This window comes from Colias eurytheme, chromosome 26 (genome assembly GCF_061535395.1).
Source record: "Colias eurytheme isolate Ceu_HAF_F1 chromosome 26, ilColEury1 Martin Lab GWU primary, whole genome shotgun sequence".
NCBI lineage: Eukaryota > Metazoa > Arthropoda > Insecta > Lepidoptera > Pieridae > Colias > Colias eurytheme.
This window is the reverse complement of record NC_143005.1, coordinates 1132809-1156635: the sequence shown is the minus strand read 5'-3', so window position 1 is coordinate 1156635 and position 23827 is coordinate 1132809. Positions and strand designations below refer to the sequence as shown.

The 23827-nt window shown below is 41.4% G+C and overlaps 2 protein-coding genes and 1 long non-coding RNA gene across 3 annotated transcripts in view; 2 read left to right on the top strand and 1 right to left on the bottom strand.

The window, feature by feature from the left end:
* Positions 1-956: 956 nt before the first annotated feature.
* The window catches only part of LOC149897016 (uncharacterized), a 74701-nt gene continuing 51830 nt past the window's right edge, over positions 957-23827 (bottom strand). The window contains exons 3-6 of the mRNA XM_090117018.1: positions 4311-4416; positions 3723-3858; positions 3198-3324; positions 957-980 (exon numbers count right to left, since the gene is read on the bottom strand). Of these exons, the coding sequence (XP_089973144.1) occupies positions 957-980; positions 3198-3324; positions 3723-3858; positions 4311-4407 (384 nt within the window). The 5' untranslated portion in view covers positions 4408-4416. The remainder of the gene's footprint in view (positions 981-3197; positions 3325-3722; positions 3859-4310; positions 4417-23827) is intronic.
* Positions 5094-6915, top strand: LOC149897018 (uncharacterized). The gene is made up of 3 exons (XR_016458241.1): positions 5094-5655; positions 5788-5849; positions 5924-6915. It is a non-coding gene; the product is annotated as an uncharacterized LOC149897018 (long non-coding RNA).
* LOC149897017 (uncharacterized) lies at positions 8977-14352 on the top strand. The gene has a single exon (XM_090117017.1). The coding sequence runs from the start codon at positions 8977-8979 to the stop codon at positions 14350-14352; it is 5376 nt and encodes a 1791-aa protein (XP_089973143.1).

Here is a 23827-nt window from a genome sequence, read left to right as displayed (position 1 = left end):
TTTTCACGAAAAATAAAATATCATTTTAATATACTTCTAGAAATTAAATGACAATTTATAGATTTATCACGAATACAAGTGGTTTGCAAATGTTTATCCAAGTTTCACTGTTTTTTCGACTTCGGTTTCTATCGTGACATGTGCTTTTGAATACTTTCTATTTTTGCAATAAGTATTGCATATTCCGATCGTATCGTTATGTATTTATTTATATGTATTCTCTATTCATTTTATTGATATAATATCAAAGTTTCTCTTATATTATGCAATGATGATATAATTATTCTTTGTTCAGGATCTTAAAAGTTCATAAGATTTATTTTATATAAACGCCATCTATTGGTAGAGTATGGAACTACTGAAATTGGTTCAATATCGTGACATGAACAGGTTTATAGATGGCACTAGTGCGCGTTATGATCAGCAAATAAATCGAGTAAATGGTAAAATGCACATGCACCATTTTCATTTTCTCTTTAAAAACTGTTTTGCTAGTCATGCATGCGTCTTTATAACAATAAAACTTACGAATATACTATCAACAACTTACGAATAATAATATTATACATAGGTACTATACCCATTAAAATCTCAATTCTATTCTTCTTTACAGAGTCTTTAAATTTGTAGCATTTGTCAAATACTTTGATAATACATTATAAATTATTATTATCGGTGTTTTGTGTGACTTTAAGTCTGCGAACGACTTCGACCTTTGTCCTTTAACTATGCTTGTTACATAGTACACATAACACAGGGTCCTTTGTATCAACGTTTTTAACAATGCGATGTGTGTGTTTATATATGTTTGTACTTTGTATATGATTACGTGTGCGTGTATAAATTTTGTGAATCCTGTGACACCAACACCCCGCTGCTATACGCCCTCTCTAAGCAATATGCCTGTAGAGTCTGGCCAGCCAAAGCTGAACCCAGTGTTTTTTGTATCGGCTACACTATGGAATGTCATCATGGCGTTTCTGCGTAATTAGTTGTCAGTTTTGTTGAAAACGATTCAAATCATTTGCTTTAATAACGTTTAAATCTTGCTGTGTTGTGAACCTAATGTACCTATAGACCGGGAGATACTGACACAAAATTTCGAGTCATTTGTAACAGGATGGCGGTTCTACAGGGTTCTTAGTACGCAATGACAAAAAGAAAAATGATGGTGTTAACGCTGGTACCGGCGGTTTAGTCGCGTGGGCGTTAGTCGAACTCGTCGGAAAATAGCGAAAATCAAACGATTTGTAACAGTATGGCACTTATTTTTCCTGTAAGTTTGAGGATCAACGAATATAAATACAAAATTTCAAAGATCTAGGTGCTGGAAATCTTCACTTATATAAATTAATAATAAATTTATTTTTCAAGTATGACAGCACTTTTTCCCCCTACTAGAAGTATGGCAAATATAATAATGGTAACATTTTATCAAATACTCTCCAAAAAGCCAAATGCAATACTGGTACAAAAAGATAGGCGAAATAAAAAATTTTTGCAGATTTTCGGCGGTATGGCGACCATTTGGAATCGTCCGAAAAGTATGGCATAGCGATTTTCGTAAATGGCTGCACGACGATGGTTACCTGTGCAAAAGTTAGCTTGGTACAAATGGTTGATTATTGTTTTTTTTTTAAATCAACACATTCGCGTCGGTATGGCGGGCTGTAAGTCATACCGGAAAAGTATGGCATGACACTACCGCCTACTTCATTTTTATGGGCTATCGGTAAATTCTAAAATTTTTGTGTTACAAATCGTTTGACTTTCGCTATTTTTCCGACGAGTTCGACTAACGCCCACGCGACTAACCCACCGGTACCAGCGTTCACACCATCATTTTTCTTTTTGTCATTGCGTACTAAGACCCCTGTAGAACCGCCATCCTGTTACAAATGACTCGAAATTTTGTGTCAGTATCTCCCGGTCTACTATATACAGAGGCGGCTCGTGACAAAATTTTATGGGTGTTCACTTGAAATAAAACACTGAAAATACATGGTGTAAAGCAGTACAATTTATCAAAAAAATTACTTATAAAGAAAATGCATACGTGATACGTCTTTCTTTTTGGTGTGCAAAAATATCTATAACTTAAAGCGACAAGACCGATAGACGCCAATTGCAGTTCATTCAACAAATGGTACCGAGATTGTGAATGTTTTTTCATCTTGATTGAAAGATGAGCTAAGTCGTCAACGCCCGTTTCAGTCCAAGCACTCTCACCTCCGCCGGCCGCGCCCGCTTTAAATAAAAGACACGGAAAACAAAATAGTTTGTTGCTTTCATCACAACCACACAACCACGGTGTTTTCACATATTGTTCAGATTTAAACACACGCGTATATGTTTTCGTTTTTGTCGTACATTTTTGCGTAAGATCAAGTTCAGGCCGTGGCGGTCCCTTAGCTTTACATTCAAGCCGAATTTGTAACGTTTTATCACACTTTTTAATGAACGCCACATTATAATTATTGTTAATTTTAACACTCACATGTAATACTGATAACTACAGGCTATTTCAACACGTATTTTATAATTTTAATTAGAAAATTGCATGAATCGCGCGCGTGCATTGAAGTTGACTCGAGTGTTTGTTTATATTATAGAAGTGGTAACTGGCAACCTCGCGCGCAATCGCTGTCCTACCGGGCGGTAAAAACGAACCGGCAGGCGGCAACGTTTGCGCTCCGAATTTTGCTACTTTTCCATAGAAAATCTTTTGTTTCACGCGCAGGGCTCTGGCAAAACCCTCTCTTTCACTCCTATTGGATTTCGTATTAGGAAATGTACTAAATCTTTTTTCATTGGAGCGCAATCGTGAGCGCTCCGCTTCGCGCGTTACATAATACAGTAGGTATTATACAGGTGTATGGGATGATGGAATGATGGATATATTCATTGGTATTAACAGTAGTTTTAAAGATTACGATTGATTTTAAATAGTAATAATTAATGGTAATAATTAAATTAAGGACTATGATTTTATTATAATTATTTATGGGAGTTCACTGCACCAGCGCTCCTTAGGGCGAGCCGCCTCTGCCTATATACTATGATCACTTTTATGAATATCAAAAGTATCAAAATGTTTTTTTCCTACTAAAGCCGATGTTACCAGGTCCATATTTTTTAAATTTGCCGCCCTTTACTGGGTTCAGCTTTGGCTGGCCAGACTATGTCTGTGTACATACCCGGTGCGAGGTGGACACATGCGCGTGCGCGGGCGCTTGCCGCTCGTCGCTCGACTCATCGCCCGACCGCTCGCCCGTGAACACGGAGTCGTGCGATACGGACAGCCCGCTGCCGTACGCGCCCTCTCTGAACAGACACGTGGAAACAGTTAATAAATAACGAAATATAATGAAGAAGAGAAATATAGAAGATATGATTATAGATGAAAAATGGCGAAGGTAGTTCGAAAAATCTGCACAAATCACTACAATCTGATAAAAATTCAATAAGCAGACTACAAACTGACAAAAAAATCGTATCTAATATAACATGACAATTTAAGATAGACCGCAGAACAAAGAACCACAATAATTATTCACTGCAATTTTAAAATTTTATCTAGTTACTTACAAACAATTACAAAGCAAGTTTTTTATCCTCACTCCTCCATCCATCACTCCTAACATAATACTTTGTCCCGAAAAAAAATAGCATTATTGTAGAATGCGATCAACATTAACACCCTAAACCAAAAAAGCACATACTTTCTCCTAGCCTGCCGTTCCGCGTCCAGCAGTTCGCTGGTCGAACTGCTCTTAGGGTCCGGCGAACTGTCGACGCGCCCGCGCCGCTTGAACATCCGCCGCAGCCCCCGCAGGAACCGGCCCGTGCGGCCTTCGCCTGGAAACATTATGGAGATTGGTAGAAGCGTATTGTTTTATGAATACATGAAGTGAGAAGAAAATTTTACAAACAAGCGCTCGCGCTGTATATGTGTATAATGGAAGCAATATTGGTACATATTACAATAAGATCGGATTTAACATATTTTGTCATGCCGGTTTCTGAATTGAGAATTGATTTGTTTAATGTTTGGAAATTTATTTTAGGATTAAATCAGCATTTAAGCACGGTTTGAGACGTTCTTAAGGTCAAATACTCAATTCAGAAACCAGCCGTAAGTCCTTGAAATTAGAACTTTAAATCATCCTGTGGCTGCATTATTTGAATACGAAAAACATTGTACAAGCCTTCGTTATTTTTAACAAACGATTCTCTGAAAACAATATCAAATTTTCGAAGTTACCATACCCTTTGTGTAGACACTAGTGGCATAAACATATACCACTTACCATGGGTGTTGGTGTCGGCGTGCGGCGGTCGGTAGGGTGGCTCCAGCGAGCCCTCGCGCACGCACGACATCAGCCCCGCGCCGCCTCCGCCCGACATCCGCACTGCCTGCAAGCGAACAAACAATCAATCAATCGAATAAACAATCAATCGATCAATTAACCAATCAATCAATAAAATTAACAATCAATCAATATATTGATCAATTGAATTGAATCAATATACCTACTCAAAATCAACAACTGCTTGTAAATTAATCTAATACCAAAAAAACGTCATAAAGGCAGTTGCAAAGCGTTAAACTTCGCATATAAAAACTACAGTACATATTGCAAAATGCAAATAGTTTAGTTTTCTATGTTGTCTATTAGTTAGACATTTTATTAATCGCATTTTCGCTACGAAAAGACGCCTGTGTAGTGTGTACTATGTTCAGCCCTGCCTTCAAACCTAAAATTACGTCATAACATAGATTTTTTGACCATAAAAATTAAAAACGAGACCAAACTCAAATAATATAGTTCTTTAATATTCCACGAAATATTTATACAAGGTCGAATAACAAAAAAACCGGAGCTACAACGAAAAAAAGAAGATATTCGCTCAAACTAGTGAATAGATACTATGCTCATTCATGCTTGTCCACAATACCCACTTCGACCGGTCAGCGACATAATAGATATAAAACTAGTTTATAATATACTTGAGCACAATATAACTAGCTTACTGACCGAGCTTAAGAGAAATAAATTAAATAAAGCAAAAAAATCTGTTTTCCTTTAAGGTGATGAATTAATTTTTCTAACATTTACGGCCCTTTTTAAACCTTCGTAATTTTTATATTATTAAAGTTGTCGTGATGAAAATTCTTGACAAGAAAGTTCAATAGTAACACAATACGTCTACCGTTTTAGAAACATGATTCCATAATATTTTCTCGATAGAAAAAAAATACAAAGTTCTCATTGTTATTTTTTTTTAATCTCTGGCATCTTCAAAATAACAAACGTAAAGTTACGACTTTTTGGATATTAACTATAAAATATACAACCTATACGTCTACCGATTTAGAATTTTGAAATATGCGATGGTTTTGAAATAAACAAGAAATACTTGAAATTAGCGCGCGACCAGCCAATATAGCGAGAGCCGCCCTGTACCTTCCCACCCCGATCGCTGCACGAGTCATTCCCGCTACGGCCGTCACACGGGGAACTTGTGTCGCTCGCGCAATCGTAACAAAGGGTGACAACACGATAAGACAAATGGGGACAATAAAGAAAATAAGAAGAAGAAATATAAAGGTTGGAGGAAAAAGAATGCTTACAATTGGAACAAATTAATGAAGTAAGTTGGTTTTATTTTAAATTTGATGATAATTGTATTATAGACGATGCAGATGTTTGATATGTACCCCTGTTTTAAGTACATAACGAACGTGTAAGATTTTTTCATTTATAGCATAGATAATCTTTTCAGAAATCCGGAATCCAGAAGGAAAATAAACCCACTGATTGTTCACAATGTGAACCCACTCTTTCGTAAGTACCTTTATTCAGTCAAAAATGTATGTTATCAACGCTCTACTGGTTTTATCGCATGATTCCATTTTTAGCAAAAAGCAACAAAGTGCAAAGAAATAAAAAATCATGGTGAACTTAGTGGAAGTATGGTGGACATAATATGGAACAGGAGCTCATTGGAGTAGTATTATATTTAAAAAAATACGAAAAAATTTCAAGAATTACATTTCTTAGTAGGTGGTAGATAAGTATGTTGTATAAAGAATTTGATGTTGATATTTATTTCATTTATACTTACTACACCTGTGCGGGAAATTGCTTAGTACTAAAACAGGTTTATATTCATATTTACATAGTAATGTGAGTTTTCATTTCGAATAATTTAGTGTAAGTATATTAAATTGAGTTCCTGGGTGATCTGGAAACACAATTGGGCCCGGAAGATGGCGCTGCAGTCACTCCTCCTAATCACATGAACCGATTTGGATGAATATTTGTGTGCACATTTCATTGTTGTGGGATGATTGGTTGATTCGTTTTCACATTAGCTAATATTATGTATTTTTGTTCTTAGAAAGTAAACTTAATTTAATGTTTATAATACATTATTATTGGTATAAATAAGCCAGTGTTCGTCTCACATTGCTGTACCTGCCTACCTACCCTACCAGGGCCTAAATTTGTTCTGGCTATTTTATTTTGATTATTTGTAATGAATAATTACAATTATAATAGAGTGCAAAAAATAAATACATGCGTCAATATATTTTGTGTTTTTTTTTAAAACAATTTTTTTATTTAAAAAAATATCATTCCGACCGCGGCTTTGCCCGCGTGGAATTAGGTTATATCGTGAATCCTGTTTTTTCCCACAGAAGTGTTCAGTTCGGATAAAAAGTATCCTATGTGTAAATCCAGGCAATTAGCTATATTTTATCAAAATTGGTAATGTAGTCTTGACGTGATTAAGTAAGAACTAACAAAAAAATATACAAATTAACATCCAAAGTTTCGCATCAGTTTCACTGTATTAGTGGTATCTTCCACTCTTGACTTTGACTGAGAAGAATGAGGGTTTATAACTTCTTTCAGAAATAGTACCTTTCATTTCTGGGCATGATGTAATATCTACGTCAGCATCAAATTCTATCTAAATGAATTCAGTAGTCCGCGTTATTGAGTACCTACCATTTCATTTTTTCAGAGTAACAATATTTTTTGATATTTAAAGATTATTTATAACCTGTATTATTTTGTAATAAAGTAAACATTACGAAATAATAATAATTATTAATAATGTCTAAGTAGTTGTTAAAAAGAAGATTATTTGTTTATAAGCAAGAAAATAAAACCAATAAATCAACAATTAAATAAATGTATAACAATATTATAACTGTATGACGACTCCATACATGTTTGTCCCGAGTCGGCCAGCGGCAGCGCGGCGAGTTTGCAAGAATGACTTCCCGCGTTCGCGATAGCGAGCTAATAGACTCCGCCCGCCAAGCAGTGGATTTTTTTTTGTGTATCGTCTTAATGGTCAAAATTTATTTTTTTCTGTGTGACATGCTATTGAAATACATATGTATTTTTTTTTCTTTCTTTCTTTCAAATATACTGAGATAATATTATGAAATTACATAGGAGATAATAAATAGTAAATACTAATTAAAAATACGCAATAATTCAACTTTTTTTATACTTTCACCGACAAAAAGGAACAAATGTTAAACAAAATGACAAAAAAGACTATTCTATTAAGTCGATCTCTTTAGTACACAATTTACTCATATATACGAGGAAAGCCGCTATTCAAGCCTTGTCCAAGCTTGGTGCGGCTTCACGCATTTCATACAGAAACCCTATCAAAATTGATTAGATTATCAATCGAAACCTGCAAGATACAGGATGTCTAACTAAGTCATGGTCGAAATATCTTATACTTATGACTTGGTTTTAATTACCGTCATAAAAGGAAATTAAAATCCTGTATTGCGCAATTCCTATGCTTGTAAAAGGGAGGTAGAAAACCGCTTTTCTTGTAAGTACCTATCCTATTTTATGCGTTATTTCTAAGAGATTTGTTTCACTAATAAATTTCTTGGAAAGTACACAGATAATTATTTTCAGGGTGTAAGCAAATTCCTATATACTGGCGTACTTATATTATTGTAAAGGACGAGTACACGCGGGCGGTAACGGGGCTCCCCGCGCAGCGGCTCCACGTGTATGAGGCGGAATATTAACGCTGCACGTGGAAGAGAGGCGCACCGCGGTTTCGACGAGGCGCACCGCGGTTTCGCCTATCGCGCTGTACTCAATACGCCACGTGTATTGCGTTTACACGTGGAGGAGGCGTGGCCTAGGCGGCAAATGCAAGACAGCCGCCGCCGCTTTTGGATGCCGCCGCCGCTTTGAGTCTCGCCGCCTTTTGGATGCCGCCGCCGCTTTGTGCCTCGCCGCCGGGCGGCCGCTTTGAATCTCCCCGCCGGCGACGCATATAAATAGCCCGAATTTTCAAATGGAGTTCAGTTCGAGCAAGTGCTTACTCCAGACCAGTAGCGAATAAGTACTAATAGTGATCAGTTCGAGCAAGTGCTTATTACAGACAAGTAGTTAATAAGTAATAGTGATTAGGAATTGTAATTGTAAAGAGAAAATATATGTACTTATGTATGTCGAAGGAAGGGTTTTATTTCGACCACGAACCCAAAAATTATACAGTCCACAACAACGTGTGGTCCTTCGATCGCCGGATAACAACGTGTGACCCTTCGATCGCCGGATAACAACGTGTGATCCAACGAGCGCCGGATACTTCAAGGAAGAAACGCTGCACGTGGAAGACCAGATCCTGCCGAAGAGAGGTACACATCGGCAACGAGCTCACCTTCGAGGGACGAATATCGGCAAACCGGTAACGTTGGTACTAGCCTGCTGGTGTTTTTGATCGTCACCAGGCGAGTCAGGTACCTACCGACGGGGCCGCGCTGTTGGTACTAGTCCAATAAGGTGAGTCGTAAGGTTTTTTACGGGCAGACACGGGCCGCCAGTGGTGACCTAGTGGTACGCGCCGGGAATCAGGGGTGCTGGTCAGCGGAACGAGTCTGCCAGTATAAGCCTGCGGTGCGTCACCTCTTTAGGCATGGTGGTAACCCGCAGCCAGGGTGACGCTGTGGAAGTTGAAGACCGGAGCCAGGAGACAGAGCGTGTGCGGCAAGAACGAATGCGGCGGCTGGTGCTGGACCCGTTAGCATCGCCGTCTGACGCACGCTTGACGTCAGCCACAGAAACAATGGAGATCCCGCCGCAACCGCGACGGCATTCGCCAGCGAGATCCGCTAGATCGGTGCGGTCGTCGGCGAGTACGGCGCGGCGGATTAAGGCGGCGGAATTAGAAGCGGCAGAGCGACTCGCCGCTATCCAGAGAAAAGAACTACAAATTGAGAAAGAACTAATAAATAAACGCTTACAGTTCGAGGTGTCCGCCATACAGGAAGACGAGGACCTGCCGGAAGATATCGTCACCGCGACAGAAGAACGAAACAAGGTGGACGAGTGGCTCCAGTCACATCCTGTGCCGAAGGATGACAGACACCAGAGATCCGAACTAAGAAGAGGAAGATCGCCGACGCCGACCAGAAGAACAGGAATCGAGCAGCTGGCGGCGTCCCTAGAGAAGATGGCGCGACCGCGCCTACGCCACGCGGACCTTCCTATATTTTCAGGTGCGATCGAAGAGTGGCTGCCGTTCCGAGCAGCCTACCGGGACACAAGCAGCATGTACCAAGTGTCCGACGCAGAAAACATCCAGCGGCTGCGTACATGCCTGAAGGGGGAAGCAAGGGACGCCGTGGCAGCGCTGCTTCACACTGCTTCATCACCTGAAGCAGTCATGAAAACCTTGGAGCAGTGCTTCGGGAGGCCCGAGATAATTATCGACAGGGCCATGGAGGACCTGAGGAAGCTGCCGCGACCTGGAGCAGCGGCCAAGGACATCAACAGCTTCGCGGTGAAGGTACAGAACGTGGTATGCATACTTCAAACCATAGATAGGAAAGGGTATTTATACAATCCTATGCTAGCAAGGGAGATATTGGACAAACTAAGTCCGCACCTGCGGTCCAGATGGTGCGACTATGCATATTCACAGGAAGGTACGGCAGATCCGGAAATTGTGGTGCTGTCCCGCTTCCTGATGAGAGAGGCGGACCAGGCGCTCCGCTACACATACGCGCCGACGAGCAGCACTGCGCCAGCGCGCAGAGACACCACGGCAGCAGCGGCAGCGCGACCTGCTCCACCAAGAAGGAAGTCGGCAGTATACGCCACAGTTTCCAGCAGTGGTGATGAAGAGGAGAAGAAAGAAGAGAAGAAAGAAGACTTCTGCCTGTGCTGCGGGCGCGACCACACCATGGTTGCCTGCCCGCGCTACGCCAAGCTGTCGGTGGATGAGCGGTGGGCGCTGGTGAGGGAAAAGGGCGCCTGCTTCAAGTGCGCCACGAAGAGACATCGGCGCATCTACTGTCGAGCGAAACCATGCGGCGTGAACCAGTGCCGCCGCCCGCATCATTCATCACTGTACGACGTAAGAAGAGAAGAGTCTGCTGCGTCGACCGAAGAAACCGTCATGGCGGTTGCTGACCGCGCAACCGCACCGCCCCGCGCCGTCCTGCTGAAGATGTGTCCAGTCACCGTCGTCGGCCCACGGGGGGAGGTATCGACGCACGCACTGCTCGATGAGGGCTCCACCATCACCCTCATTGATGAGGACCTGGCGCGACAGATCGGCGCCGAAGGTCCTGCCACGCCGCTCCGCATCCACGGGGCGAACATGGAGCAGATTGAAGAAGGAAGTCGACTGGTGACGGTGCAGCTGCGGGGGCAGAGCGACGGGACACTACACGACCTGCGCGCCCGCACAATGAAGAAGCTACAGTTGCATCAGCAGTCCATCCCGGGTTCCCTGCTTCGGTACAGACACCTGCGCGACATACCGGAACATGAGGTATGTTACGAACAAGCACGCGCGGGTGTCCTGGTGGGTACCGACCACTGGGAGCATATCGTGACAAGAGAACTTCGGACGGGCGGCGCCGACGAACCTGCCGCCTCCAAGACAAATCTCGGCTGGGTGATACATGGGACAACGCCGCGTCGAATGATCGTCGAAAGGGACTGCGTGCTTCACGTCCGAGAACAGCAGCAAGCGGACCTACGGCTACACAACCTGGTGGAAGAACACTTCAAGATAGAATCATTGAACATAGCCAGTAGACCGCGCATAGGTGAAGCCGACCGACGAGCAACGTCAATCGTCGAGATGACTACGAAGAAGACGCCGGGCGGGTATGAAATCGGCCTGCCATGGAAGAGAGATAATGTCCGCATGCCGCCGAGCTACAATGCCGCGCTGCGGAGACTTCTGAAGATTGAAGCCAAGATGGACGCCGCGCCGGAATTCGCAGCCGAGTACACCAAGCAGATGAACAACTTATTTGAGAAAAGGTATGCGGTTCCATGCGATGGCAGTGAAGGCGAGAGCAGCGTGTGCTGGTACCTGCCACATTTCGCTGTGACCAATCCCAACAAGCCAGGGAAGCAGCGATTGGTTTTCGATGCGGCAGCCAAAAGCCACGGGACTTGTTTAAATGACGAACTGCTTGAGGGCCCAGACTTGCTACTATCACTGCCGGGTATATTATTTCGATTCAGGGAAAAGGCAGTGGCAGTCACGGCAGATATAGAGGAAATGTTCCTACAAGTAAAAATAAGACCCGAAGACCAGCCAGCGCAGCAGTTTTTATGGAGGGGAAGCCGACGCGACACGCCGCCACAGCACTACAAGATGACGTCCATGATATTCGGCGCAGCAAGCTCTCCGTTTATGGCGCATTACATCCGTAATCATAATGCGCAGCACCACGCAGAACAATATCCAATGGCGTTAGAAGCGATAACGAAGAGCCACTACATGGACGACCTGGTGGTGAGCTACGCCGACGAGGAGGAAGCTAGACAAGCAATCGAAGAAATACGGACGGTGCACGCGGCGGCAGGCTTCAAGCTACGAGGATGGAACGCCAGCGATAGGAGCATGCTGAGGGACGTGCCACGAGAACTGCACGCCAGCACACCAACGCAGCTGGGAGGAGCGCAGCCAGCCCCGAAGATCCTCGGGCTAATTTGGGACGCCGAACAGGACGCGCTAGGATTCAACACAGCAATGAACAGGGTACCGGTGGAGGTGCGAGATCGCAAGCGCCCGCCAACCAAGCGCGAAGCATTAAGTGCGGTAATGTCAATTTATGACCCACTAGGCCTCTTAAGTTATTTCACCATCCGTGCTAAAATCATATTGCAGAGCCTGTGGCGCCTCCAGATTTCATGGGACGAACCAATACCTGAAGAAGAGGGCGAACAGTTTTCGGGCTGGCTGGCGCAGCTGGAAGCGGTCGGCGCGCTACGTTTACCGCGATGCTACGCAACGGACAACGTCGAAGACATCGAGCTGCACGTGCTATGCGACGCCAGTGAACAAGCGTATGCAGCCGTGGCGTACTGGCGTATGCGGCGAACGGACGGCAGCGTACAAGTGAAACTCGTCTCGGCGAAAGCGAAGGTGGCACCACGGCGCGCGCAGACAATCCCGCGCCTAGAGCTGCAGGCGGCGGTGATCGGCGCCAGACTCGCCGATCAGATAAGAAGAGAGCACAGGTATGACATATCTCGTACTTGGTTTTGGACAGACTCATCGACGGTGGTGCACTGGGTGCGCAACGATGCAAAGAGATACACGCCGTTCGTCGCGCATCGCCTCGGTGAGATTGGAGAACTAACACAAAGGGAAGAGTGGCGGTGGCTGCCGACTCATGAAAACGTTGCCGACGACGCCACCCGCCTAAGTTTCACCACGGGACATGATCGATGGTTCCAGGGTCCAGAATTCCTGACAAAGACGGAGGACCAGTGGCCCACGGAGAAGGAACTACGAGAAACTACGGACGAGGCTGATATACTGCATGTAAGCGAGCTGCCACGGAAGATGGAATGGCTGCCGGATCCAGAGCGCTTCTCCAAATTCCGCACACTGGTGGGAGCAACAGCAAGGGTGCTCGCATTCATCGACATACGCATCAGACACACGGCGACGAGACTAGAATGTCGCCACCTGGAGCAAGCCGAACGACTGCTGGTGCAGCGCGCACAGAACGACAGCTTTGGAGAAGACATAAAGCGAATCAAGGACGCGCGCCCCATCAGCAGATCCAGTAGACTGTACAAATTGGACCCGGTAATGGAAGACGGCGTGCTGAGAGTAAGGGGCCGCATAAACGCAGCCACGGCACCCGACACAATGAAGAAGCCGGTAATCCTCGACGGCCGGCACAGAATAACCAGACTAATAGTGTTACAGGAACATTGTGCCGCCGGACACGCCAACCGCGAGCGCGTCACCAACGACCTGAGACAGCGCTACTGGGTCATCCACCTGCGGCCTACAGTGCGCGCCGTGGAAAAGAACTGCGCGCTGTGCCGAGTACGCCGAGCAATGCCGCAGGTCCCAGCCAAAGGGGACTTGCCGCGCGCTCGCCTCGACCCGTCCCACCGACCCTTCACCAACTGCGGGGTCGACTACTTCGGGCCAATGATGGTCAAGATCGGACGAAAAAGAGAGAAGAGATGGGGCGCGCTGTTCACATGCCTGACATCGCGCGCCGTGCACCTGGAGCTCGTCGCATCTCTGTCAACGGACTCAGCCATCATGGCGCTGAGAAGGATGGCAGCTCGCAGAGGGTGGCCTCGTCTGATGTACTCAGACAACGGTACAAACTTCAGGGGTGCTGATCAAGAACTGAAGAAGGCGTACAACGAGTGGGCGCCGGCGCTACAAGAAGAAGCGCTGCGCCACCGGATGGAGTGGCGCTACATACCGCCGGGTGCGCCGCATCAAGGCGGTGCATGGGAGCGGCTGGTGCGGTCGGTGAAAACCGCGCTCGGCGCGACACTACGGGAGAAGGCGCCGCCAGAAGAGGTGCTGCGGACTCTACTCACCGAGGCGGAGTTCGCGGTGAACGCAAGGCCGCTGACTCACGTAAGCGTGAGCCCAGACGACCCCGAAGCCCTCACGCCCAACCACTTCCTGTTGGGCTCCTCAACGGGACTGCCGACGACGGGGCCGTGCGACGAAGCAGACCGACGGACCTGGCGCGCCAGCCAGGCGCTCGCCGACCACTTCTGGCGCAGATGGATCAAGGAGTACCTACCGACGCTCGTGCCCCGGGGGGAGGCGCGAAAGGACACGCGACGCCTCGAGGAAGGTGACGTGGTCATCATCGTGGACCACGTCTTGCCGCGCAACACATGGCCCATGGGGGTCGTGGTGCGCGTTCACGCCGGGCCGGACGACGCTGTGCGGGTAGCCGAAGTGAAGACCAAGAGCGGGATCTTCAGACGCCCCGTCAGCAAGCTCGTCGTGATGAAGGAGGCTACGCAAGCTACGCCGGGGGGAGGACTGTAAAGGACGAGTACACGCGGGCGGTAACGGGGCTCCCCGCGCAGCGGCTCCACGTGTATGAGGCGGAATATTAACGCTGCACGTGGAAGAGAGGCGCACCGCGGTTTCGACGAGGCGCACCGCGGTTTCGCCTATCGCGCTGTACTCAATACGCCACGTGTATTGCGTTTACACGTGGAGGAGGCGTGGCCTAGGCGGCAAATGCAAGACAGCCGCCGCCGCTTTTGGATGCCGCCGCCGCTTTGAGTCTCGCCGCCTTTTGGATGCCGCCGCCGCTTTGTGCCTCGCCGCCGGGCGGCCGCTTTGAATCTCCCCGCCGGCGACGCATATAAATAGCCCGAATTTTCAAATGGAGTTCAGTTCGAGCAAGTGCTTACTCCAGACCAGTAGCGAATAAGTACTAATAGTGATCAGTTCGAGCAAGTGCTTATTACAGACAAGTAGTTAATAAGTAATAGTGATTAGGAATTGTAATTGTAAAGAGAAAATATATGTACTTATGTATGTCGAAGGAAGGGTTTTATTTCGACCACGAACCCAAAAATTATACAGTCCACAACAATTATGTACGTACTTATATAATATGTATTGGTAAAGTAAAGCGTCTTGGGACCTAAACAGTATAAGTTTCCCGTAAAAGGAAAGTTGGGGACCTTATATGTTTGAACTTTGAACTCTTTAGTACTTCGTTGCTGATGCAAATGCTATTATCACAAAAAATATACTATCTATATAACGTTACATTTTATGTAATACTAGCGGTCCGCCCCGGCTTCGCCCGTGGTACATATGAAAAATAGATGTTGGCCGATTCTCAGACTTACCCGATATGCACAGAAAATTTCATGAGAATCGGTCCACCCGTTTCGAAGGAGTATGCAGACTAACATTGTGACACGAGAATTTGATATATAAGATTATCATAGATCCTATAATGGCTACACACATGCGAATATACAAGCAATATTAATCACGTATTGAAATCTTTTCTGGATGAATAACCAAAATTACGAAACCCTATAAACCTTACGAAAACAAATTTAAAGTCCCAGAAATCCCCTAATCCGTAAAGTATTTAATCTCAAACAAGTTCCTATAGTACTAAGCGGTTTTTACTTTACAGTAATTGAAAATGGTCCAGAGGAGCAAGGTCAGGATAATATTTACGCTACGCCAAGGTCAAGGGTACTGGATCGATCGGATGCTGCGAGAGGGACGGAGGTAGAGTGTGGTGGGGGAGGGAACGGGATGGAGGGTAGGCCTCTCAGTTGAGGGAATCGACCACAGAGTGAAAAGTATTCTAGTGTAGTTACGAGCACATTTGATGGAATCGCTGATGTTAACCACATGGTTAGGGCTTGTTAATCATAAATGGGTATAACAACATACAACAATTATGACGCCGTTGTACATCAACAACATTACATGCGTACAGCGAAGGTTTAACATTTGAAATGCACAAAACGGTTGATTAAACTTAATTAAATACTTATAATGTATTAATTGCGGGTAGTTTGTTTATTAAAACAAGCTTAAATGTGTTTTACAAACAGTTTGTAAGGCCCGATTGCTATTTATCATGATTTCATAGTTTTTTTTTCATCCAAAAATTAAAACGTAATATAAATAGAAAAGATAGATCACATTATTATAAAACCGTTAAAAACGAAAAAGACTTCATTGCAAATATACAACATCTTCTATAATTTCCTAAACAAGAGTTCAGGCAATTAACCCTATACATGTGTTAAACAGAAACCACGTGTAGGGATTGTACACACACATGATACAATAGGTGTATCATCCATGTTTACTAAATGTTACATATTGTTACGTGTTAATGGGTCCTCAATCCTCATTCCTCATGTCCATGATTCCATGTGGTATTACGATTAACGACATTTCTTTTTAGGCCTAATTTAAAACTTCGTAAAAGATCTATGTAGCTTTTCTTAAAACTTTTGTAAATCAACAAGAAAACAGATTTTTCGTTTTAGTTTCTTCTTTGTTCACTATTCATCTATACTAATATTATAAAGCTGAAGAGTTTGTTTGTTTGTTTGAACGCGCTAATCTCGGGAACTACTGGTCCGATTTGAAAAATTCTTTCGGTGTTCGATAGCCCATTTATCGAGGAAGGTTATAGGCTATATATCATCACGCTACGACCAACAGGAGTGGAGCCACGCGGGTGAAACCGCGCAGAGCAGCTAGTATTAAATACATGAAAAACTACTCCTTGTTTTTACTTAAGAATAATGATAGATAACTGTGTGAAATACCAAAATATTTTAACAAGTGGCAGAATAATGAGGTTTTGACTGTTTTTATTTTGAGTTACGCAAAACTTTCACTTCAGTAGTGACCTACGTAACGTAAGCAAGCGTAATCATTTTCTAAGATAAATTACTAGTAATTATCTACATGTAAATAAGAGAATTAATTGTTAATTAAAATAACATGCAGCTACCAACTTGGCCAGCTGCAGCGTGATGGATTATGTCTTCAAAATTTACGGGAAACCAGAACCCTTGTAGAGGATACCTAAGATTCGAGAATGGTTTTGATTTACAAAAAGTACGCGAGCGAAATCGCAGGCACAAGCTACTTTTTATTTTGTTTTTCGCTTAAATAAAAAATAAAATAATTTAATAATTCTATTCCTGAATTTTTAAACATACTTTTCGGGGTTAAATATAATTGAGTCCAAGCAATTAAAACTAAAAAATGTTAACCAAAACATAACGAGCACTTAGTTTAAAAGTCAATGTCGAGTATGAAACTCCAATTTCGCAGTATAAAAACTTATTACGCAGCTATAATAAAGAACATTTTACACTCGCCTCTCAACCTAGTTCCCACTGAGGTGTAATAATTGCACATGCTACGGTAAATTGCAGCTGAGGTGACAAGTACTCTAGATTTCATGTACTACCTCTTAATGTGCTCTGTGGTTTTAATAGCTGCTTGCTTGTGCCCTTTGTATGAATTTCTTGGGAAAATTAGAAGAATTCTGATTAGGGATTGGTTTTAGTGGTGCTTTTGCATGCGTCGGTGATAAATGGTTAAATCTGCAGTTTTATTAATAGCGTTTTAATTAAAAAGTGCGTCGTTATATCAACTGCCTGAATGATATCCAGCCCTTTAAAAAAGGCAAAAGATTGCCTAGGAAGGTCTGTAGATGTGATGTTAAATGGATGATGTTTCTATCTCAACCAATCTAATACGAATGCAGCAATTTTGATAATCATTTGGTTAACAGTAATAACAAAACTTTAGTCTCCCAAAAATCGAACCAGAGATCGTCGTACTACCGCTGTCTCCAGCCATTCCTATCCATGTATGAAACGAATTGTTACAACCCCTTCACGAGAACAAAAGCTGTGTTTTCACAATTGCATCTCATCGATCCAGCATCCTAGGTGTGTCAAGGCCGGGCCAAGTGCATGCGCTGATGCAATCAAGGTTAACACTCCTTTACGGTACTTGCAGCTTAAATAAGCTAGCTGTTACGCGTGGCTTCGATCGCGGTGATACGTGATAGAATAAAAAAAAAGACGTGTGGCACTCGGGGACTGCCACGGTAAAGCTATTGCATAGCATGCCTTCAAGCCACACCTCCGTGTCCGTCGGAGTGGAAAGCGTGAGGTTTTTTCGTTACGGAATTTCTCGATTCGGTCCCCGCGCTCAAGGCCCGCGATAGAAGCTATGCAATAGCTTATAATAATATTTACTTGTATGTTCCTCAGGTGCAAACTTTAACTTTCTGCTGAATGTAGAGTGAATTAATTTGTGAAGTCATTCGTGAGAAACATTTAAAAATACTCATCTTTCCTGTTTATTATATTACCAGAGGCTCTTTCCAATTTCGTCCTATTTGATTCAGTATTAAAACAGCCTATGTCATATGACAATTTTGAAATACGGTGGCACTCACCCACCTGTATACATTATTACGACAGAGTTTAGTATTATTATTCTAGTATTATTCAGCGTTAAGTTGTATACAATCCAAGACTGAAATTCGAAGACGTAATTGTGTAGTATAATACACAATGCTTAAATATACATATATTACATAAATATAAGGGATATCATAGTGTCTGCACGTACGTATTTCAGAATTCCCTCCATGTATCGCGCTTGTACATATTCTGATGTATACTGTATACGTAAATACATAATATGTATATGTATGTACATCATTGTTATCACATTACAATGCAGATTTGTGTCTGTCTCATCGTGATACGCGTACGTTGTTGTATGTAGAAGGTCGAATTTCGTCCACCCGGATCCTAGTAGGTATCATAATTAAATAAGTATATTAATCACATAAAGGTCTTTAAACATGTTTCTGAAAAAGTTTTGACCTTTCTGTTCACTATCACACTTGGAATGTTTTAGAATTCCTTTCAATTTTATGATAGATCTTTAGCATATAGACCACGCTTAAAAAACTATCTCTGGTCTACATATTAGGTGAGAATCTCATGATTTAGATATGGATTATGGAAGCAGAGCATCTATCTTCAAAACATCCAGTACAAACGTTTCTTAAAATACTTGTACGTAGACATGAGGAAATCGGTACATTTGTGAGTAAAATGGAAATTAGATATGCCACACACACGATTGAGTTCTCGATTGTGACATCCTATACTTATATTATGGTCCGGGAGCCAGCAGCAGATTTTATGACCAAGTTCCTCTCAAGCGGTAATTAGTAAAATGCATCAAAGTATAGTATTATGAAGCCTCGTGAACGTCAGCTGGAGCTCGGTTGGGGGGAAGAGCGGTTGTAGCCTCCCGTATCAGCTGACGGTTTTTCCACCAAGATACAGCCAGCTGACATATATATTTATCCACAGTTACATATAAGCTATCATCAGGTAAATTTTTGTTTGAGAGGAAATAACGGAAAATAAATTTTTCTTTAAATTTAACTTTCATGTTCGAGACACCAGCTGACGTATAATACACCATGTTGTAATCAGCTGACTATTTTTTTTCGTTGAGATATTGGGTTAGCTACAATTTGACAAATTTTTAGCTGAGAGGAAATGAATGAATGAATGTATTTTTTTTCCTATGTGCGTGGGAGGCTACAACCGCTCACCCCCCCAACCGAGCGCCAGCTGACGTTCACGAGGCTTTATAATACTATACTCTGATGCTTCTGACGAATTATCTCTTGAGAGGAAATAATGAACCCAATTTGCACCTGGCTCCCTAACCATTATAATGGCAAAAGTTTGTGGGTCTGTATGAACTATTTCCAAAAAACGTATAATTGGATCGGGATGAAATTTCGTACAAACATAAATTATATTGCCTTTGCCTTTTTACTTAGGTACCAGACATGGTTTCCCTACAGGCTGATATTATATTTATAATTTACTAGCGGTCCGCCCCGGCTTCACCCGTAGTACATATTTCGCAATAAAAGGTGGCCTATCTCAAGGTCTAAAGATTATCTGTGCCAAAATTCTATGCTAAATTTCATCAAAATCGGTCCAGTAGTTTTTGCGTGAAATCCATACATACAAACCTTTCCTCTTTATAATATTAGCTGTGATATTAGTATACTAGTATAGTATATATTGCTACTTATACAATTTAAATTCTCTATTTTTTTTAATATCCCTAAGTGGAAAGGGTTTCTTAGCAGACCAAAGTGTGCTGCTTTGATAGTTTTAGCAAAATTTTCACGTCCATCTATCATGCGTCATTGGACAATTTTTACAATATTACAATATTACTTGTTCTGGTTTTTTTCCGCAAAAATCTCATAGCTCTAACTAGCATATTTAACCACACACAATATAATACTATACTAGTAGTATAACGACAATGTCTGCCCATACACGTCCATCGGAATGTCATTTCTGCTATTTAAGTATTTAACCTTAACGTTTGCGAAGCAATACGTAATGCGCATTTATTTTTATTTTGATTATCTTTAGATACTACCGCCATATTGATAAGATAATTGCAATTACTCCAATAGGACAATGAATTATTACGCATTAATGACTAATGTAGACATCTGACTATATCCATATTGTACATATAAGGTTTCTAAGTATGGAAGATAGGCCTGCAGGCTACAACAGATATTTATAATAACAAAAAAGGCTTAAACAGCATCGTCCTATTTCTTAAAAATCTGCCTTATCAATGAATTTTTTATGAGTAATAAATGTTCAAATCTGGTTATTAAAATTGATTTCCAGTATTATCTATTGAAAGAAACGATAAGAATTTTCACAACGCATTGACGTTAACTTACAAGTGCCTGAATAATTTAGCAGATGTTTAACAGGATTTTTAATTTAGCACTTTATTACCTTTTACACTTTGTCTATTACAAGATACACTGCACTTAATTTTAGAGAACAACATCATTTAATCATGAACGAAGATTCTCAATATACTTACGAAGTAAAGTACACCAGCTCAGGTGTTCTCTGGCTTGCAAAATGTGCTTTTAATACAAAAAGCCGTATTTATTGCTCTTCTTGAGCACCTTTTAAAGACTCAAAGCAATTTCGCTGTAATGATGTCACGTTCTTGTATAATCGTTTTAAAATTATTTATTGGAATTGATTTTGTTTGTACGCTAATTGGGTGAAAATGGAAACTGGAAAGTGAGAAAAATTAAATGAGAGTGAGAAATTCAGTGAGAGAGCTTTTAGAAGAATCGTAAAAGAAAGACTACATGTAGTCTTCCTTTACATTAAGTTTTGGTAATACAATATTTGACCTAATTATGCCTGAAATAAATAAATACCTAAATAAAATTTTAAATCGGTCGATCTTGTTTGTTTGTTTACAACGACAAGTAGGACCGTTGCAGCAATCAATAAATGCGGACGAAGCCGCAAGGCACTGCTAGTAACTTTGTAATTAATTCAAATTCGCCGTGAAACTTGGCGAATTATTATATTAATTAATATTTTGCTCTTAGTTAATATCACTCCAAGTCGTATCTCTTATGAAACTGTTTTATTATTTGAAACTAAATATCCATCAATAAATAAAACCACCTCTTTTTTTCAATAAATCAAACCCAATACAATACAACACTACAAGCAAACGAACCGGGTCATATACAAAGGAATATATTTAATTATATACATATATCAATAAAACATCTGCAATAGCAAGTTGTTGATACAGATGTAACGAAATTCCTAGATCGAGCGACCTCGGCTGATTGGAACTTAAGGTAGTGTCAAACAGACTGCGACACGATACGAATTCTATTGCGATGCGATGCGAATATTTAAATAAATTTTATTGTTTAAATTATTTAATTATTGTATGTAATGTATAAACTTGAATACAGTAAATGCTATTTAGGAATATGCCTGAGCAAAATAGTTTACTAAATATTTTGAGTCTCGATTTCTATACTGTGTATTACAATTTTAATAAAATATTATATTATCTAATGAGATATTATGGATTTGGCATTGAATTGCGAAAACAGAGATCTAGAAATGGTTAGACGTATGGGAAGCAAAAAAGAAAATAAAATAAGACCAATAATAGTTTCATTTACAACGTTCGGCAAAAAACTCGCAGTATTAAAACATAAACAAAATTTAAAAAACCACGGAATGTACATTAAACAAGACTATCCTCCACAAGTGTTAGAAGCACGTAAGAAACTACAAGAACAGTTAGAAAAAGAAAAAGAGAAGGGAAACAATGCTTATATTCGACATAACAAACTAATAGTACATCCCCATAATACCACACAACACCAGTTCAATAAAAATATGGAACAAAACAAACAAAAAAAACGGGAACTAGAAATCACACCGCCAAATCCAAAACATAACATCCAATCCAATCCAACACAAAATACCGAGCCATCAACATCTAAAGGTCATGTGGCTAAAAAGAACAAAGTAACAGGACATCAAAGTCAATTAAGCAATTTCTTCCATAAACAAAACAATCAAAATAATAATTCAGATACTGTACAATCCAACTCGGACAACGAATAGCCAATATCCCTCCTCCAAAAGAAACAAACTAATACCACCTATTCATCCACAAAATATATTAATAAACAAAATGATAAAATAAAACACATCCCTCCCCCACAACGGCTTGTCACCGCGGGGGCAGTAGACTCTCACCCTCCAATAAAACAAAAATATTATATAGCTACATTTAATCTAAGATCATTAGCTAATGAAACAAGAATACTAGAACTTGAATTTGCTTTGTCGTCTATTAATTGGGACATACTCGGAATTTTCGAAGTCAGAAGAGAAGGATTAAAAATTGAACAGAGAAGAAACTACGTTTTATATTACTACGGCATGATAAAGGGACAGAAAGGAATAGGTTTTTTAGTCAGGAAAAGTTCAAATACAAAAGTTAAAGAGTTCCAACCTATATCAGACAGAGTTGCAATTCTACATGTGGATATATACGACACTTCCTTTTCCCTTATACAAGTCTACGCGCCGACCGAAAGCTGCAGCGAGACGGAATTAAAAAACTTCTACAATGATCTGGACATAGCTATAGAGAAATGTACCAATAAGATAATTTTAATGGGAGATATGAATGCTAAGATTGGTCAGACCAACTCGTACGAACATCTTGTCATGGGCAGCTTTGGGTGTGGCAAGCGTAACAAAAGAGGACAAATGTTCATAGATTTCTGTTTGAGGTATAAACTTAAAATAGTAAACACACTTTTTAAAAAACCTGAGAAGCTTAGATGGACTTGGCTCGCCCCAAATGGAAGAACGAAAAATGAAATCGACTACATAGCTACCAACTGTCCTGGAATTATCGAAAACTACAACGTACTTAGTAAATTTATACATCCAAGTGATCACCGAATCGTAAGAATAACACTTGATCTTGGCAGAAGAAAAAAATTAACCCGAGCTCGTTTCAATAACACGAGTTCTTCAAAGCTCAACTTTAAAAATTTTAAAAACAACATTTTAACACTCAATATCACTAATAATATTAGTGTTCAGGACTTTTATAACACCTTAATAAATGAAATAAAAAAATCACTAGAACGAAATTCACGAATACGCGAAATAAGAATTGAAACTGTAATGACAGACGAAATAATTAACATGAAGAAAGAATTACACAACCTTAGAAATACAGAAAACAAGACAAAAATAGAAAAAAAGAGAATTAGCCAACTTTACAAGACAATAAAAAGAAAAATAAAAAGCAATGATAAGGAACTTAGAATAAAGACCTTGGAGACCTTTTTAGAAAAGACAGGAGGTGTCAAAAAAGCATATAAATCACTCGAAATTAAAAAAGATTTACTGTCACAACTTACCCATCCTTCAGGTTCCTCAGTCTTTAATCGAGCAGGAATACTAGATCTAGCCACACAGTACTACAGAGACTTATATAAAACTAAGACCATACCAACCAAGTTGGATTCGTACACTACCTACTTGAATAACGATCCAATACC

Coding starts and splice junctions, on each gene's coding strand:
- LOC149897017 (XM_090117017.1), top strand. CDS start 8,977: ATGGTGGTAACCCGCAGCCAGGGTGACGCTGTGGAAGTTGAAGACCGG.